The sequence below is a fragment of the Chelonia mydas genome, chromosome 13 (assembly GCF_015237465.2).
Source record: "Chelonia mydas isolate rCheMyd1 chromosome 13, rCheMyd1.pri.v2, whole genome shotgun sequence".
Taxonomy (NCBI): Eukaryota; Metazoa; Chordata; order Testudines; family Cheloniidae; genus Chelonia; species Chelonia mydas.
In genome coordinates, this window is record NC_051253.2 from 36,072,667 (window position 1) to 36,091,547 (window position 18,881).

The following is an 18,881-nucleotide window of genomic DNA, read 5'->3' on the forward strand; positions in this document are numbered from 1 at the left end:
TGACCAAGACTCAGATCAGGTTCTGGTGGGAACCCGGCCCCTTGATCCTTTTCAATGGCTCTCCTTCCCCTCCGTGTGGGTGTGAGCTGGGGGGAGGAACATGGATCTAGGAGACCAGAGCCCCCTGTCTTTGACAGCATGGCTTCCCAAAGACCCCCGCATTGCAGGCGGAGGCAGAAACAATGCATCTGATTCTCAACCCCCCTGAGCCAGCCAGTCTTGGATGGGAGTTGGCTCCCCCTAAAAGGGAAAGGCCCCAAGTCCCATTCAACACCCACCTGAACCAGTCAGTACCCAGGCCTGGGTCTGGTTTGCAGTCAGAGCCCCCTAGATGGGAAAGGCCCCAACTCCCATACCCCATCCCCAGGAACCAGCCAGTCCCTGGCCCTGGGGCTGGATGGGGAATGCTGCCCCATAGAGGGGAAACACCCATATCCATTTCTCACCCACCCCCACATGAAGGGTCGCTGTGTACTGTGAGGCTGAGTCCCATGAGGAGCTGCTCCCATTGCACTGGGTGAGGGGCTGAGCGGACTCCTGTGTGTACCTGCTCCTGGCCATACATTCTAGGGGGCTCATTGCATGTTCGGTGCTTATAAAAATCTCCGCATATCCCCGAATTGGGAGATGCTGGGAGCTGAGCTTCAATGGGATTGAGACCCAGAACTTGACAGGATGGGCTGGGAATTGTAAAGCGGGGGGGCAGGGTATTAGGGGCCCAACTCCCACTGAAAGTCAGTGGGATTTTGATACCTCACTCCTGCAGGTGGCTTTGAACATTCCCGCTGGCTGTGTGCAAAAGCGGTGGCCATTTCTAAAAGCCCTGGAAGGAAATAAACACCCAAGAAGGCTGAATGTCACTACACTCGATAGATACAGGATAGGGAGTGAAATTAAGAAGCAAACATTGTGGAGGTGAAGGCGCCAACAGGGCTGAGATACTAGAGCAATGGGTAACACTGTCAGGGAATGGATGGATGGAGGGAGGGAGTGTATGGGGAGGGAGGAATGGATGGAGACTTGCATATTCCTAGGGAGATAGGGAGGGAAGGATGGCAGGATGGATTGATAGAAGGGTGTGGATGGAGAGGGAGGGAGGGAGGGGCAGATAGAAAGGGTGGATGGACATGGAAGGTATAGTCGAAAGAGAGATCCTGAGACATGAGGCCTCCCATAAAGGGTCTGGTGTAAGGCCTAAGGCCTGAACTAAAGTCAGGCCCTGCTGAGATAAGGTAAAGTTAGCAAGAGTCAGTCTATGAGCAAAGGTCAGGCCCTGTGACAAAGCAGATGCCAGCTTGCATATTCACTATCTGATACATGAACTTGCCAAGCACAGGGCTGGTGTTGCAAAAAACACAAGCACTCCTAGGTGCTAAGTGTTCACATAAATATATTCCGGAAGGACAGTGCCAGAACATCCTAATACAAGGTAAACTCACTTCCTGAAGGTGACACAAGGACAAACCGACTCCTCCTAAAGATAAGGTCAGGATGAAAGGGTGATGTATAGAGATATTTTGAGCCAACCATCAGGGACACAGTAAAGAGTGGTAACTAACCACATCAGAGGGGCAATACATAACTTATTTGTACCAGTGTATAAAAGGGGGGTCACAGAGGGGTTGTCTTTGTCTGGTTTTGGGGGGAGTGGAGACTCACCCCCTCAGTGAGCCAAGCCCATTGTCACAGGCCTAAATGTGTTAGTGTACCTGTAGCACATATAAGGCAGTGATACTGTGCTTTGTCGGCAATAAACCTGGCCAAGCACCTTCACCACTGAACTGTGTCTGTGTCTTCTTTGACAGTTCGATAGAAGTCTGCTGTACGGGCTATCTGGCCAGAGCCAGTGTAGCATACAGAGAGAACGCACATGCAGCCAACAACGGACAACACTGGTGACCCCAACCGCTAATCTGGTAAGTTGGTGAGCTGCCCTCTGTAGGAATCATGAACTAACGTGGCAGAAAGCTATGAGCTAGGGAACCACCTTATCGCCTCCCTGCAAATCCTCACAAAGTTTGATGAGATATGGAGGTGCTGTGATGTCAGTATAGGATGTCCATATGAATTTTAGAAAGATAGTGTGAAAGAAACACATAATGGAATCTGTAAGGCTAGGGCAGCCACTGTAGCCTTGGAAAATAAGAAGAGTAAGTTCTGTCTGGAGGGAGATCTCATGGCAGGCCCGATTGTTTGTTCATTTCTCTGGAACATTAATAGCTTTCTGTCCTCCTTTCCTCTGAAATATCCCTCCATACATCCTTCTTCTATATACATCTGTCTTCTCATATACTATGTCCATCCATTCATCGTTCTCCAGTATCTATTCATGATCATCCATCCTTCTTCAATATCAATCTGTCTATTCTCTTGTAATATACATCCATCCATCTATCCATCTATCCAGCCATCCTTCTGCAATATCCATCCATCCATCCATCCATCCATCCATCCATCCATCCATCCATACTTCTGTATTGCCCATCCATCCATCCTTCTACCTTCTCATCTGCCATGTCCATCCATCCATTGTTTCACAGTATCTATCCATCCTCTGTCTATCCATCCTTCTGCAATATCCATCCATCTGTTGCCTTTTCTTTCATTTAAAGTGAATTTTGTAGTGTGGTATTACACCACCGTAGGTTCGGCTCTAGTGGCTACAGTTTCAAACTCACAGAGTGAAAGTCACCTCTGCTACTTGCTTCAGATTTAGAGTCTCTAGGAACATATAAGGACAAAGGGTTGTGACCACACGTACATTTCACGCATAAAAGGCCCTGTCTGTTTTACAAGTTTTATTGAAGTTACAGTTAAAGTTATGATTACCCAAACATATAGAAATTCTATAAAGACCGGTGAACAAGTTACAAATATACTTCTACTCACATCCTTTCATGATATTCTAAAGGTCTGATGGATGCCTGGCCAAATGATCTTCACTAGAGGGGTGGTTCCTGCTGGTGTTTCCAATAGGAAGCTCAATTTTCCTCATCTGGGCATCCTTTTTTTATAATGTGATTCCAACTATGCCTCATTAGCTTTTATGCACGTTGTGCACCCTACAGTTAGGGCACGTGTTAGAAAAATGTCACTGCTGGGGATCTTGTAAGCAAAAAATTACTCTTATTATTCATTTTTCGCAGCGCCACATATGGGTACATCTTTCCCCGTAATCTTGTGGCATAGGGTCATTCTTTGGTCACTTATGTCAACCATTTCTTAAGCCTATGGCCTAGTGTGGCTAAGCTACTATCTTACAGGCCTCAGCCTGTAGGCCTTGTGTTTGAGCCCTCCTTACTGAGACCCCTAATACCTAATTATCCCTTCTAACTACTGATCAATCTTATATTTCTGTAATCCTACAATTTAATTCATAACATGTTGTTGAATCATAACATCAAACAATAAACGATCAATCAACTAAAATCACTGGCTACACATCCATCCACCCATCTGCAATAGCCAGCCATTGCTCTGCAATACCCGTCTAGCTCTCCACTCACACTAGAGATGGATGCTCCCCTCTAAGGCTTCAGCTTGCACAGAGTTTTCTTGATCCACGGGACGTATATGGAGAGCCTGGTAAACACACTGGGAGTTGACCAGTCACCGCTGCCATGGGAGACTATGCCCCGGGCCTTCCCATCACAGACCAGTGGGCCCCCAGAGTCACCCTGAGAAGTAAATACCAGGCGCAGGGTTATCGATGTCCAAGCAAAGAGTGGGCTGCATTCTGTATTCACGGTCCTGAAATCCACCTCTGTAACCCACTTCCTGGGGGTTCACAGTCAAGTCACTCCCAGGACACGCCCAGGGCTCCCACCCCATGACCCAACCAACCCCTGTCGCTGAATTCTAGAATCTGCCCGATTCTGGTGTCTGATTTCTAGCATCCATCCCCGATTTCTTTAAGCTACTCAATTCCTGTCCCTGATTCCGAATCCTGATTTTCAGCATCTGGCTGACTCCTGCCCTTGATTTCTAGGATCTCCTGCTGATTTCTCAGATCCACCTTGGGTTCTTGATTCAGCAATTCCCCTTTCTGACTCCTAGGGTCAGTCTGATTTCCAAACCTGATTTCTGGGATCTTTCCCTCACGATTAAGATCCATCCCTGATTTCCAGGATGTGGCTGATTCATGTCCCTGATTTCTGGAACCTGTTGAACATCCAGATGATTTCTGTCCCTGATTTCTGTGATCTTGCCAGTTCCTGTCCCAACTTATTAGCATCCATTCCTCATTTGAAAGAACTGCCTGGTTCTTGTCCCTGATTTCTAGCCTCCATTCCTGATTCCTAGGATCTGGGCAATTCTGATTCCTGGTTCCCAGGATCTGCCTGGCTCACCATGGATCCTGACTCTCCCCATTCTGCCCAGCCCTGTCGGTCTCCTGTTCTAGCAGCACCTTGTCCCGGGCACTGTGTGCCCCTGTCCCACACTCACCAGGAATGGCGACTTCCTCTCCTGGGGGTCCCCCACGCACAGCATCCTGGATGGGACATAGTGCAGATAGGGCTGAGACAGACACATTTTCTTGTCCATGACCATCAGTTCCACCTCCTGCAGGGTCGGGGAGGGCTGGGAGTTTGTCTTGCTACTGGTCTGGCCCCAGCCAGCCACGCTGCACACTGCCCCCTTCTTCACCTTCTTCTGGGACAGGGGGATTGTGCCCACAGTCTGGGTCAGCTTGGCCTTGTCCATCAGCTGTGATGCAGGGCGAGGGGCGGGAGAGAGAAGGGAAATCAAACTCCTCTTGTGGGATGTATCCTATCCTGGGGGGATGGTGCTAGATGAGACCAGTTGGGGCATCCCCATGAGAACTGTGCAAATCTGTGATGCCATGTGGCTCCAGGGGGCTTGGTGATGGGATAGAGTGATACCTGCAGCAGAGTGAGGTCACTGGTGGAGGGGTGATGTGACTGTGATGCTACATGCCGCAGTGTGGGGGTCAGTGGGGGCGGGATGGAATGAAAGTGGTACCTGCAGTAGTGTGGATTCACTGAGGGTCAGGGTGGCATTACACCCCATTGTGACATTGCACTCCATATGCTTTATGAAAATATGCTTATGAATATGGCATAACTGCTGTACGCTAAATGCCCCTTGTAAGGTATCACTGGAAAGCTTATAATCCACTGAGTGTGTTCATCCTATTTGTTTGCATGGATTGTTTCCATGTCTGGCGGTAGGTGAACAAGACATAAACTCGTATTGCTGATGCAAACATCTGAAGTGGAAGCCATTAAAGGTGCTTCAGAAACAATGACCTGTGAATGGCCCTGATTACCTGCAAGCCTCCCTGTGACCTGTGGGCCCCCCCAGGAAGAACGGAGGCTGGGGGCCTTACAGTGACATGTGACCCCTCACCTGATACTGAATTCCATCTGGAATCTGGTACTTTTCCAGAGGGAGTGGGATTTCAAATAAAGGTTTCCTGCCTTAGGGAAGTTCTGTATAAAATGGGGGAAGCAAACAACAGCTGTCTTCAGCTGGCTTAAGAGATGGCCCCCCCACCCCGCAGAGATACCTGCAAGCACCTGGAAACAAAAGGACTGTAACCACAGGGGTGGGTGAGAACAGGCTGGACCCAGGTTAGAAAAGGCAACTGACCTGAGAAGGATTTTACCTGAAGTAACATCTAGGGTGAGAAGTTATCGTTTGTGACTGATTTCTTAGTGTATTCAGCTTAGCCTTGCGTGTTTTGTTTTATTTTGCTCTGTGAATACTCTGAAACCTTTGTTCTGTCTGTTATTGCTAAAAACCACTTAAATCCTACTTTTTATATTGAATAAAATCACTTTTGTTTATTAATAAACCCAGTGTAGTAATTGTTACCTGGAGGAGTGGGGGGGGGGGGGGCGGGCAAACAGTTGTGCAAATCTCTCTTTCAGTGCTACAGAGGGCGAACATTTAATGAGTTTACCCTGTATAAACTTTATACAGAGTAAAACGGATTTATTTGGGATTTGGATCCCACTGGGAGCTAGGTGTCTGAATGCTGGAGACAGGTGACCTGCTGAGCTGTTTTCAGTTAAGGTCTGCAGCTTTGGGGATGTGGCCCGGATTCTGTGTCTGTGTTGCAGCAGGTTAGCATGTCTGGCTCAACGAGGCAGGGTTCTGGAGGACCAGGCTGGCAGGAAAAACGGGCTCAGAGGTAATTTCAGAACATCAGGTGACAGGGCCTAGGGGATCTCTGTGACCGAGCCCATCACACCCATCTTCTTCATAGTAACGTTAGGATATGAGTATGGCACAATTATGATATATTTTGTGCAAGATAAGGCATGTGAGATATCATTGGAAAGGTTATGATTTACTGAACATGACTATCATATTTATCTGTATGTATCATTTTTGTATCTGAAGTTAGGAATATTGTCTATGCACCTATTACAAATGTGTTCACACCTGGGGAATATCCACTAGACAGAATGCAGTCAGTCTAGATGGATGTCTGGTAAGGACCATTAGGAAGAATAATAGGTCTTAGAAGATGCTAATCTCTTACTGAGGAGCCTTCCTAGGCAAGCCTTCCCGGGAACACTGCAAACAGCCTTTATGTTATGGCTGCAGGTTCATGTGATCAAGCCACCTGGTACTGGACTTCATGATAATATTAGTATTTTTCCACTGACCAGGGGTGGGAATCACACTGGAAGACAAAAAATTCCCGCCATATGTAAAACCCATTTAAGGCAAGGCAGTGACATAATCATGGCTCGTTCTTCACTGAATCCCCGTCCAGGATGACGGCTGTAAACATCTAAGAAACAAAGACCGAATGAGGGCAGAATGACTGAGCTCAGGCTGGAAGACTGTCTAGCCTGTAAATAAAATATCTGAAGTTTTAAGCTGCAGGCAAATGCAACTGCCCTTCAAGAATCTCTGCAATCTGCCTAAAACAACATTTAGGGTGGGAATTTGCTACTTGTAAGCAGTGTAGTATATTAAGCTTACATTGCATATTTGTCTTATTTGCTAGGCAATCTACTTTGATCTGTTTGCTGTCCCTTATAATCACTTAAAATCTACTTTTTGTAGTTAATACACTTGTTTTGTTTTGTTTAAAACCCAGTGTGTATATGGAAATTATAACTTGGGGCAGAAAGCTGTGCGTATCCCTCTCCACATTGAGGGAGGGGGTGAATTTCAGGACCTTACGCTGTATAGTTCTCTGTGCAGGACAAGACGGTACAATATTGGGTTTAGTCTCTAGATAGGGGTGTGCACTTGAGTACTGGGCAGTTCCTTAGCCAATCCTTCCCATGCAGTGCTGATCTCAGCATCGTTGTGAAGCTGCAGCTGGATGTGTCCCTACATGTATATATGCTGGAGGGGATTTGAGAGCCTGTCACACCATCACAGTGTAAAGGGAGCCCAGGCTTTTGGGTCAGGTGGGCTCAGTGGTACCCCAGTTCCAAGCAGCACCCCAGGGGGAATCCGTCACAGTGGAGTGATGAGATGGGGTGATACCTGCAGCAGTGTGAGGTCACTGGGGTGGGGGCTGAGATGTGGCCAGTACCTGCAGCAGCATGAGGTCATTTTCAAACGTCTCGTCATTGAATTCTGGGTGGGGGATTCGGCGATGTACCCAGATTTTCTGCGTCCCCAGTTCATCTATTTCAAAGTTGTGGGCCCCCAGCAGCACGGAGATGTTGCTGTGAAATACAAGGGGATGCAGGTGCTGCAGACAGGCCAATACTCTGGATTCAGGCATGGGTCATTAACCTTGTTAAAGTGGGTGTGTGTAGATCATGCCAGCACTCCAGGGCCTTTCCTCTGCTGGGTGGGGAGTAACTTTGACCTGGCCCCAGGTTCGGAGAATGGCTGGCTAAGGGGCAGGGATCTTGCATTTCTTACCCAAGGTTGCAGTTACAATGAGCTGCTGTCACTATCACGTCCTCCCGGATCAGGAACCCTCCACACATGTTTCCTCCCTTTCCTTCTCTCTGTATTCTTACAAAGGCCATGTAGGGTCTGGAGTGAGGCTGGGCTTCCTGTCCTCCAATGATCTCCCCTGGCAGACGTGTCAAGAGAAGGATTTAATTCAGGTTCCCGATCCAGCCAGCTGGTGTATCCCTCCGCTATCCAAGATCAAGGCCCCCATTGTCCTAGGCACTGAACAGACCCAGTCCGAGACCAGAGTTTGGTGGAATTGGAACATGAACCCAGGAGCCCTGGCTCCTAGCCCCTCTTCCCCGGCTCTAACCATACAGACTGCACAGACCTGCATTTCCTGTCTAGGAGTTGGCCGTTCACATCAGCAACTTATTGAATTTCTGTGTGTTGCCTCCCTCTCAGGGGATTTATTATGGTAGCATCAACCCCCTCCTCTCCCCTTGCCCCTTTAGGTCCCTGCGCACCTGCCCCCAGAACCCATGCCTCCCCAGATGGGTCCTGGTCATACACTGATGTCCCCAGGCCCCAAAGCTCAGGGGCACCTCAGCTTTGTTCTGGGCACACACACACTGATAACTGCCCCCAGGCTCCACGGACCTGAGGCTCCCTAGTTGGGTCCTGGGCAAACACCAATAGCCCCTGGAGCCCCACAGCAGTCCAGCTGGGTGCTGGGGACTCCAATGGCCCTGGTGGAAGCATCTGACTCTGGGGAGGAGCCATGGTTTGCAGACAGCTCCAGTAGTGCCAAGCTCTACTCCCTCTGAGGCCAAGGGGGGCCTATCCCCTCTTGCACTCACCAGCCTGAGCCCCGGGGGGCAGGGGAAAGACCATGGGAAACAGGAGCAGCAGCAGCATCGTCAGAAGGCGCCTGGGGAAGGAGACAATGTGTCTGTCTCTGGGGTCACTTATAGGACTGGTGACGCTTGGCTCAGGGTAAACCACATCCCCTGGATCCTAGCGGGGAGGAGTTCACACATAGAGTAAGGAAGTCACCAGCCACCCTGTAGAGCTAGCAGAAAGCAAACCTTGGGGCTGTGCACATGTGGGGCCCTAGAGCCTCTGGGGATGTGCATATATGGGGAATTGCACCCCCTTGTACATTTGAAGCCCTGTACCCCTGGAGACTGTGCAGCTCTGGGGCCCTGAACACCCTGGGGACTGAGCAGATATGGGGCCCAGCACCCTTGGGGGCTGAGCACATGTGGGGCCCAGTACCCCATGAGGCTGTGCACATGTGGCTTCCTGTACCCCTGGACTGTGCACATCTGGGCCCCCTTAACCCCAGGGCTATTCACATCTGGGGCTCTGCACCCCTGGAGGCTGTGCACTTGTGGGGCCCTGCACCCTCTGAGGTTATGCACTTCTTGGGCCCTGCACCTCTGGGCCTGTGCACATCTCGGGTGCGATAGTCCAGGGGCCATCCATATTTGGGGCCCTCAACCTCCTGGGGACTGTGCACATCGGGGCCACTATGACCCCCCCAATCACCAGCCTGTGCCCTGGGGAGCAGGAGTACGAGCAGCATTATCAGGGCGCAGCTGGGGAGGGGACATCTGCCTGGGAGACGGGTTACAGGTCTGGATCGGCACCGGGAATGCAAGGCAGGAAACCTCAGGGCCATGTGCTCCGGGATGTGGGTGAGGGCTCTCCCATCTCAGCTCTTGGACCCGCCCATCACATCATCTGGGGGGTGAGGGTGGAAAAGGGGAAGTGCCATCTGGGACCTCTCAGCCCCTGAGTCCATTCTGGTGGGGCCATGGGCATCGCAGGGCTGCGCTCACGCTGGGCAGTGCCCTGCTGACCTGCTGTGCCGGGGGAGGTGGCTCAGCTGCTAAGAGGAGGGGCCAGTTGAGGCCTGTGCTGTGGTCAACTCGGCCTCATCTCAGCATCTCTCTGCAACAGGAGGGCTCCTGTGTCTGGCTGGGGCCCTCACCACTCGCAGGCTCACAGACTCGCTGGCCTGCGTCTTGCAAAGCAACGCCACCCCCCTCCCTCCTTGTGCCCCGGTGAAGGAGCTGGAAGAAGGTTCTTCTATGGCTAGTTGCCCTCCAGAGCCTGGAGCGGTGTGCACATATGGGGCAGAGCTGCCCCCTGATGCAGCTTGCATTGATACCCCCCACCCCCCGGTCTGTGCACATGCCTGTTGGGGCATGTGGCTAGGGCTAAGACATCCGCTGAACCAGCTTTGTTGGCCTCTTCCTCCAGGCACCTGGGCTGGAGCAGAGATGGGGATGGAGGGGGACACCTCAGTGTGATGTTTCTACCCACCAGGTGGTCCTTGGCCATCTTTGTTCCTGGTGGGGGGCAGAATATACAGCCCAACTGGGTCATGCCCTCCACAGCTGAGCCCCTGGCGCCCTGCCCAATGGGGGGCTGCCCGTTCTGGGGCCAGGCACAGCTGGGAACCCACCTAGCTGGGACTCCCCCGGTGCGCCTAGCACCTGTGCACTGCTGGGTACCGCGCACATCTAGAGTGAATCTGGGGGAAATGGTTCGGTAGCTAACAACAGAGTCTGAGCTCTCGCCCTGGCTTGGTGCTACTGTGGTGGGAGTCATGAATTGACCAACTGTCAGCTCAGCCTCCGGTGGGAACCGGCCCTTAATCCTTCTCAAAGATCCCCCTACCTCGCAGTGTGGGTGTGAGCTGGAGGGAGGGATGTGGGTCAGGGAGACTAGATCCCCCCATCTGTGACAGCACCACTTCCCACAGAAACCCAGATTGGGGACCAGACCCAAAACAATTACCCGTAATCAGATTCTCAACCCTGCTGAGCCAGCCAGTCTTGTCTGGGAGAGTTGGTGCTCTGAGAGGGAGAAGGCCCCATGTCCCATCCCCATGCTCCTGAGCCAGCCAGTCCCCACCCTGGGGCTTTATTGGAACCGACGGCCCTTAGAAGGGAAAGGCCCCATGTCCATTCCCCACCCTGGGTAGCTGTCCAGGGTGAGGCTGGATTCCATAAGAAGCTGTTCCCATTGCACGGGGTGAGGGGCTGAGTAGACTCCGGTGTGTACCTGCTCCTGGCCATATGTACTAGGGGAACCCACTGCATTTTTGGCACTTCTGAAAATCTCCCCATTTCCCCTCTTGGGAGATGCTGGGCGCTGAGCTTCCATGGGATTGAGCCCCAACACTTGACAGGATGGACTGGGTATTGTAAAAGGGGTGTCAGGGTGTTAGGGGCTGAACACCCACTGAAAGTTAAGGGGATTTAGACACCTCACTCCTGCAGGTGGCCTTGCACATGCCGGCCTGGCTGTCTATGATAGCGGTGGCCAGTTCTAAAGGCCCTGGAAGGAATTATACACTGACAAAGGCTGAATGTCACTAGACTCCATTGATTCTGGCAGACAGAAGACAGAGTGAAATTAACAGGCAAACATGGCAGAGGTGAAGGCATGAACAGACCTGAGTTACTACAGCAATGGGTAACACTGTCAGGGGATGGACGGATGGATGGAGGGGGTGTGTGGAGAGGGAGGGAGGGATGGAGACTTCCATATGTGTAGGGAGAGAGGGAGAGACGGATGGCAGGATGGATTGATAGAAGGTTGTGGATGGGGAGGGAGGGATGGATAGAGTGAAGGGGTGGATGGACATAGAGGATGTTATCAGAAGAGAGATCCTGAGACATGAGGCCTGCTATAAGGATCCTGGTGTTAGACCTAAGGCCTTAATTTAAGTCAGGCCCTGCTGAGTTAAAGTAAAGTTAGCAAGAATCAGGCTATAACCAAAACTCAGGCCCTGTTACTAAGCAGATGCCTGCTTGCAGGTTCACTGTCCAATACATAAACTTGCCAAGACCAGGGCTGGCATGGCAAAAAACCGAGCAATTCTAGGCACTAATCATTCACACAAGCACATTCCCGAAGGATTGTGCCAGAACACTGCAATACAAGGTAAACACCCCCAATACAAGTTAAACACACTCCCTGAAGATGGTACAGGGACACACCGACCCCTCCTAAAGATAAGGTCAGGATGACAGGGTGAAGGATAGAGATGTTTTGAGAAAACCAACAGGTAAAGTGTGGTAACCAACCACATCAGAGGGGCAATATGTAAATTGTTTGTAACAGTGTATAAAAGGGGGGGTCACAGAGGGGGTGTCTTTGTCTGGCTGAGGGGGGGAGCAGAAAGTCCTGGCCTCACTGAGCCGAGTCCCTTGTCTCGGGCATATATGTGTTGAGTGCACCTGTAGCAGGTATACGGCATTAATACCGTGCTCTGTTAGCAATAAACCTGGCCAAGTGCCTCTCCCACTGAACCGAGTCTGTGGTTTCCTTGGACAGTTCGATAGAAGTCTGCTGTATGGGCTACCTGGCCAGGGCTGGTGCAGCACACACAGAGAACAGCCAACAACTGACAACACTGGTGACCCCGACTGCTGATCTGGGAAGTAGGTGAGCTGCCCTCTCTAGGAATCGCGATATAACATGGCAGAAAGCTACGAGCTCGGGAACCCCCTTCTCCCATCCCTGAAAATCCCCACAGAGTTATATGGACGCAATGGGATGTCAGCATAGGACGTCCATATGAATTTTAAAAAGATAGTGGGGAAGAAACATAGAAAGGAATCTGTACGGCTAGGGCAGAGGCTGCAGCCTTGGAAAAAAAATAAGAGTAAGTTCTGACTGGAGGGAGATCTCATGGCAGGCTTGACTGGTTGTTGTTCATTTCTCTGGATCACCAGTAGCTTTCTGTCCATCTTTCCTCTGCAATATCCATCTGTCTGTCTTCCTATCTGCCACATCCATCCGATCTTCTTCAACATCTATTCATCATCGATCCATCCATTCTTCTGCAATATCCATCTGTACATCTTCTTGCAATATCCATCCTTCCCTCTACCATCTATCAATCTATCCTTCTGCAATATCCATCCATCCATCCATCCATCCATCCATCTGCAACATGCATCAGTCTTCTCATTTGCCATGTCCATCTGTCCATTGTTCTGCGGTATGTATCCAACATCTGTCACCCACTGGTAAATCTTTTTCTGTAATCTTGTGGCATAGGGTCACTGTTTGGTCACTTATGTCAAGCATTTCTGAAGCCTATGGCCTAGTGTGGCTAAGGGAAAATCTTACAGGACTCAGCATGTAACACGGCTATCCCTCTGAAGCCTGTAGGCTTTGCGTTTCAGCCCTCCTTATATAGATACCTAATACAGGTTGTACCTCCTTTATCTGGACTTCCCTGGTCTGGCAACATCCCTGGTCCGGCATCGTCGGCAACCCCATGGGGGTGCTCCAGGGCTGGAACACTCACGGGGAAAAGCCAGCATCCCTGGGCTTAGAAACTCCTCCCCCGCCCTCCCAGAGCTTCAGAAGCACGGAGTTAAAGCTCAGGGAAGGAGGGAGAAGAGCAGGGATGGGGGGGCACTCGGGGGAAGCGGCAGGGCGGCTGCAGAACCTCGCACTGGAGCACCATTGACTGAGAGGGGATGCAGTGTCGCCCTGGCCGTGGGGCTCTGCAGCTGCCCTGCCTCTTCCCCACAGTGCCCCCACTCCCATCCCCGCTCCGTCAATGCCGGCCCCTCTCACGCCAGAGCAGAGCTCTGTGGCCGGCAGCAGAGGGGCAGACATTGACTTCTCCCGATCCTGCAAATTCCCTGGTTCGGGACCGGTCATGTCCTGAAGGAGCCAGACCAGCAAGGTACAACCTGTACCTAATTATCACTTCTCACTACTGATCAATCTTATCCTTCTATAATCCTACAATTTAACTCTATTTAGTATACAATGATTACATATGACCTAACATATTAGTTAATCATAACATCACACAATAAATGAACAATCAGCTAAAACCATTGGCTACACATCCATCCATCCATCCATCTGCAATACTCAGCCAGCCAGCCAGCCATGCCGCTGCAATACTCAACTGTCTGTCCAATCACGCGAGAAGAGATGAACGCTCCCATCTATGGCATCAGCTTGTGCAGTTTTCTTGATCCACGGGACGTATTTGGAGACCCTGGTGAAAACCTGGGGTGCTGACCCATCAGGTTTGCCCTGGGAGACAATGCCCTGGGTCTTCCCGTCACAGACCAGGCCTCCGGAGCCGCCTGAGAAGCAAACACCAGGTATGGGTTTACAGATGTCCAAGCAAAGGGTGGGCTGCATTCTGTATTCATGGTCCTGAAATCCAGCTCTGTACCCCTCTTTCTGGGGTCTCATGGTCAAGTCACTCTGAGGACTTGCATGGAGTTCCCACCCCAAGGTCCAGGGATCCAGCTGGACCATGTCCCTGATTTCTAGAATCTGGCCAGTTCCCGTGTCTGATTTCTAGCATCCATCACAAATTTCTTTAACCTGCTCAATTCCCATCCCTGATTCCAAATCCTGATTTCCAGCATCTGGCTGACTCCTGCCCTTGATTTCTAGGATCTCCTGCTGATTTCCTGCTGACTCCTGCCCTTGATTTCTAGGATCTCCTGCTGATTGCTCTGGCAGGGCTGGGCAGAATTGGGAGAACCAGGATCCACGGCGAACCAGCCAGAAACCAGGAACTGGAACTGACTAGGTCCTAGCACTAAAGGCTGTAGGACAGAAATTTGGGACCAAAATTGGCCAGCTCCTAGGAATCAGCGATGGAGGCTAGGAACCAAGGACAAGAACTAGGCTGGTCTTTTAAATGTGGAATGGATCCTAATTATTTTGGGACAGGAACTGGCAAGATCTTAGACATCAGGGGTGGAAATGAGCTGCATGTTCAACAGGTTCTAGAAATCAGGGACAAGAATCAGCCACATCGTGGAAATCAGGGATGGATCTAAATAGTGAGGGACAGATCCTAGAAATCAGGATTGGGAATCAGCTGGATCCTAGGAAATAAAAAGGGGATGGGGGCAATAGGAGACTATATAAGAAAAAGGCCCCAAAATCGGGACTGTCCCAATAAAATAGGGACATCTGGTCACCCTACCTGCCCCACATGTCCCAGGTCAGATCTGCCCCTGTGGCCATGGGGGTTTTTATCTTTCCAGACCCACCCTTCCCTTGCAACACCCGCCCCGTTAATCAAGCGCAATCCCTCTGGCAGAGGCTCCCCAGCAGCCTAGAACTGGCCGGGGCGGGGGACGAGGGATGGGACAGGACAGATCTATGCCAAGCCCTAGAGGGGCCTGTCTCTGCCCAGCTAACAGAACAGCCCCGAAGTGGCTGGGCCCTGCACAGACGGCCAGAGGTGTCAGCTGCGTTCACAGCGCTCCTGTGCTAGCTAGTGGTGCAGGAAGAGTTGGGAATCTGGGCGGACTCACAAGGGTGCTGCTGCAATCGCCTCCCGGCTCTGTGGTTGACCCCAGCCCTGGAGCACAGTCCTTGAGCTAAAGGGGCGAGGCTGTTAGCTGGCAGCAGTAGGAGGTTGTTACCCTGCATGTGGCTTCCAGGGGATGTCACACGCCCAGGATGGGTGGCTGATATTCATGGGTAGGAAGCTTCCCTAACACAGACAGGATCCCCACGGGTCTATGAAAACAGCTTCCCCTGCTCTGCTTCCCACTCCACCGGGCTTGTCATCCTTCCTGAAATGTCGCACCCAGGACTGGATACAGTACTCCAGTTGAGGCCTAATCAGCGCAGAGTAGAGCAGAAAAATTACTTCTTGTGTCTTGCTGACAACACTCCTGCTAATACAGCCCAGAACGATATTTCCTTTTTTTTGCAACAGCTTTACACTGTTGACTCATTTAGCTTGTGGTCCACTATGACCCCCAGATCCCTTTCCGCAGGACTCCTTCCTAGGCAGTCATTGCCCATTTTCTATGTGTGTAACTGATTGTTCCTTCCTAAATGGAGTACTTTGCATTTGTCCTGACTGAATTTCATCCTATTTACTTCTTTCTTACTTACATTTCTCCAGTTTGTCCAGATCATTTTGAATTTTAATGGCTTCTGTACATTGATCCTGGGTGCAACACGACTGTTAACCTCGTTAAAGTGGGTGGCTCTAACGACCCATGATTGAATCCATTGTATTGGCTGGTCTGCAGCACCTGCATCCTCCTTGTATTTCACAGCACCATCACTGTGCTGCTGGGGGCCCACAATGTTGAAATAGATGAACTGGGGAGGCAGGAGGTCTGGGTACATCACCGAATCCTTCACCCAGAATTCAACGATGAGACGGATGAAAAGGACCTCATGCTGCTGCAGGTACTTCCCGCTTTGCATCACCCTGGTCCCAATGATGTAGGTTCCATCATATCACCTCACCCCCAGTGACCTCATATAGCTGCAGGTACCATCCCCATCCTGTCACTGCACCCCCAGTGACCTCACACTGCTTCAGATACCACCCCATCCCATCCCCCCCACCCCCAGTGACTTCACATTGCTGCAGGTACCACCGCTGTCCCATCACCTCATTCCAGTGGGCACATGGACTCACAAAGTTGTACATGTTTCATGGGGAAGCCCCACCTGTTCCCATCTGGCCCCATGCCCCAGGACAGGACCCATCCTCCAACAGGAGTTTGATTTCCCTTCTCCCTCTCCCCCCATCACAGCTGAGGGACGAGGCCAATCTGACCCCCACTGTGGGCACCATCCCCCTGCCCCGGTGACAGGTGTAGGAGGGGTGTAGCAGGGCGCTGGTGCAAGAGCATCTAATTAGCCCCTCCCCCGTCAGCTCCAATCAAGGGAAGCAGATTTGGGGCTGATGGAAAAGTCCTGATGCCGGCCTGAGGATTGGCAGCACCTGCCGGCCTGACAAGCCAAGGGCTATAAAGGCTGGGAAGGAGCCAGGAGGGAGGCAGGCAGTGTTACGAATTACACCTGAGAGGACACGCACACAACTGTTGCGAATTACACCTGGTAGGACACGCACACAAATGCTGCGAATTATACCTGGTAGGACACGCACACAAATGCTGCGAATTACACCTGGTAGGACACGCACACCAATGCTGCGAATTATACCTGATAGGTCACGCACAGTTCGAATCTAGGCTGAGGCACATAAACAAAGTCCACAACTGCAGAGTTCCCAAAAGACACTAAGTTTATTACGCTCGAGCGTGGTGCCCCCCTGCTAGCCAGGAGGGGACCCTGAATACAGATTATACAAAGGTTATATACTTTTTAGCAAAGCATGTTGCCCTCGTGCATCGGAAACCTTAGCCAATAAACAAACCCTTGTCTTATCTACCACCTATCCCTGCTTGGTGCATTCCTCGTGCTATACCAGTATGTTAATTACACAGCATGGTCCTAAAGCCATGCATCAGTAACCTTTATTATCAGGATGGGAGGCCTCACATCAAGGCCAAGAGACAGGGAGTTAGAGACTGACAAAAACCAGATACTGGGAGTCAAGGCAGGCTGGAGACAAGGAGGAGGATTTTCACAGGGATTCAGTATCTAAGGATCACTCCTCCTGGTGTATGATGTGCTGGCATTTAGACAATGGTGGGCCCCAAACCAAAATGGAATCACATGTCCTAACTTTTCCTTAACAGCAGCAAGGGAGAGGTCAGTCAGGGAGGGAGCTGGAAGCCTCCTGGCTGAAGACTGATTCTGCCTGTAAACAGAGGAAACCCTGTAAAGACTATATAGTTTGGCACTGGTGGTGGGAGAAGGCGAGGTGAATAAAGACACGGGTGTGGCACAACCCTCAAGTCTCTCCGAGCCTGATTTGGGAAGGCAAGCAGGCCCAGGAAGAGGGGCTGGTCATGCACCCCATTACAAGGGGGGTGTGCAGCGTGGCGGGCTGGGGCCTGACTACGACCAAGGAAAATGCCTAGCCCTCCCCAACTCTGCAGGAGGTGGAACTGAAGATCATGGGCAAGGGCGAGTGTCTTCCTCAACCATATCCGCACTATGCCCTGTCCAGGATGCTGTGCGTGGGGGATCCCCAGAAGACGAAGGCATCATTCCCGGTGAGTGTGGGACACAGACATGCGGCGCCCGGAACAAGAGGCTGCTAGAACTGGACACTGGCAGGGCTGGGCAGAATTGGGAGAACCAGGATCCATGGCGAACCAGCCAGAAACCAGGAACTGGAACTGACTAGATCCTAGCACTAAAGGCTGTAGGACAGAAATTGGGGACCAAAATTGGCCAGCTCCTAGGAATCAGGGATGGAGGCTAGGAACCAGGGACAAGAACTAGGCTGGTCTTTTAAATGTGGAATGGATCCTAATTATTTTGGGACAGGAACTGGCAAGATCATAGAAATCAGGGGTAGAAATGAGCTGCATATTCAACAGGTTCTAGAAATCAGGGACAAGAATCAGCCACATCGTGGAAATCAGGGATGGATCTAAATAGTGAGGGACAGATCCTAGAAATCAGGGTTGGGAATCAGCTGGATGCTAGGAAATAAAAAGGGGAATTGCTGAATCGAGAACCCAAGGGTAGATCTGAGAAATCAGCAGGAGATCCTAGAAATCAAGGGCAGGAGTCAGCCAGATGCTGGAAATCAGGATTTGGAATCAGGGATGGGAATTGAGCAGATTAAAGAAATTTGTGTTGGATGCTAGAAATCAGACACGGGAACTGGCCAGATTCTAGAAATCAGGGACATGGTCCAGCTGGATCCCTGGACCTTGGGGTGGGAACTCCATGCAAGTCCTCAGAGTGACTTGACCATGAGACCCCAGAAAGAGGGGTACAGAGCTGGATTTCAGGACCATGAATACAGAATGCAGCCCGCCCTTTGCTTGGACATCTGTAAATCCACACTTGGTGTTTGCTTCTCAGGCGGCTCCAGAGGCCCCCTGGTCTGTGATGGGAAGGCCCAGGGCATTGTCTCCCAGGGCAAACCTGATGGGTCAGCACCCCAGGTTTTCACCAGGGTCTCCAAATACGTCCCATGGATCAAGAAAACTGCACAAGCTGATGCCATAGATGGGAGCGTTCATCTCTTCTCGCGTGATTGGACAGACAGTTAAGTATTGCAGCAGCATGGCTGGCTGGCTGGCTGGGTATTGCAGATGGATGGATGGATGGATGTGTAGCCAATGGTTTTA

General features: G+C 51.1%; 1 protein-coding gene and 1 pseudogene across 1 annotated transcript; one reads left to right on the forward strand and one right to left on the reverse strand.

Annotated features, from left to right (window-relative positions):
- Nucleotides 1-2,790: 2,790 nt before the first annotated feature.
- On the reverse strand, nucleotides 2,791-8,784 carry LOC119563637 (mast cell protease 3-like). Its single transcript, XM_037877085.2, has 5 exons — nucleotides 8,700-8,784; nucleotides 7,864-8,020; nucleotides 7,526-7,661; nucleotides 4,447-4,707; nucleotides 2,791-3,677 (listed from the first exon to the last, which is right to left on the reverse strand). Exons 1-5 carry the CDS (start codon nucleotides 8,755-8,757, stop codon nucleotides 3,528-3,530), a joined length of 762 nt encoding a protein of 253 aa, XP_037733013.2. The 5' UTR covers nucleotides 8,758-8,784; the 3' UTR covers nucleotides 2,791-3,527.
- Nucleotides 8,785-12,336: 3,552 nt separating this feature from the next.
- Nucleotides 12,337-18,759, forward strand: LOC122462756 (annotated as a pseudogene).
- Nucleotides 18,760-18,881: the final 122 nt, after the last annotated feature.

What these genes read in the sequence shown, in the direction of transcription:
- LOC119563637 (XM_037877085.2), bottom strand. Translation starts at nt 8,757, where the DNA reads ATGCTGCTGCTGCTCCTGTTTCCCATGGTCTTTCCCCTGCCCCCCGGG. An exon ending in CATTGTAACTGCAACCTTGG is followed by an intron (nt 7,662 to 7,863) that starts GTAAGAAATGCA and finishes TGTATTTCACAG; the next exon opens with CAACATCTCCGTGCTGCTGG. An exon ending in ATGACCTCATGCTGCTGCAG is followed by an intron (nt 4,708 to 7,525) that starts GTACTGGCCACA and finishes CCTGCATCACAG; the next exon opens with CTGATGGACAAGGCCAAGCT.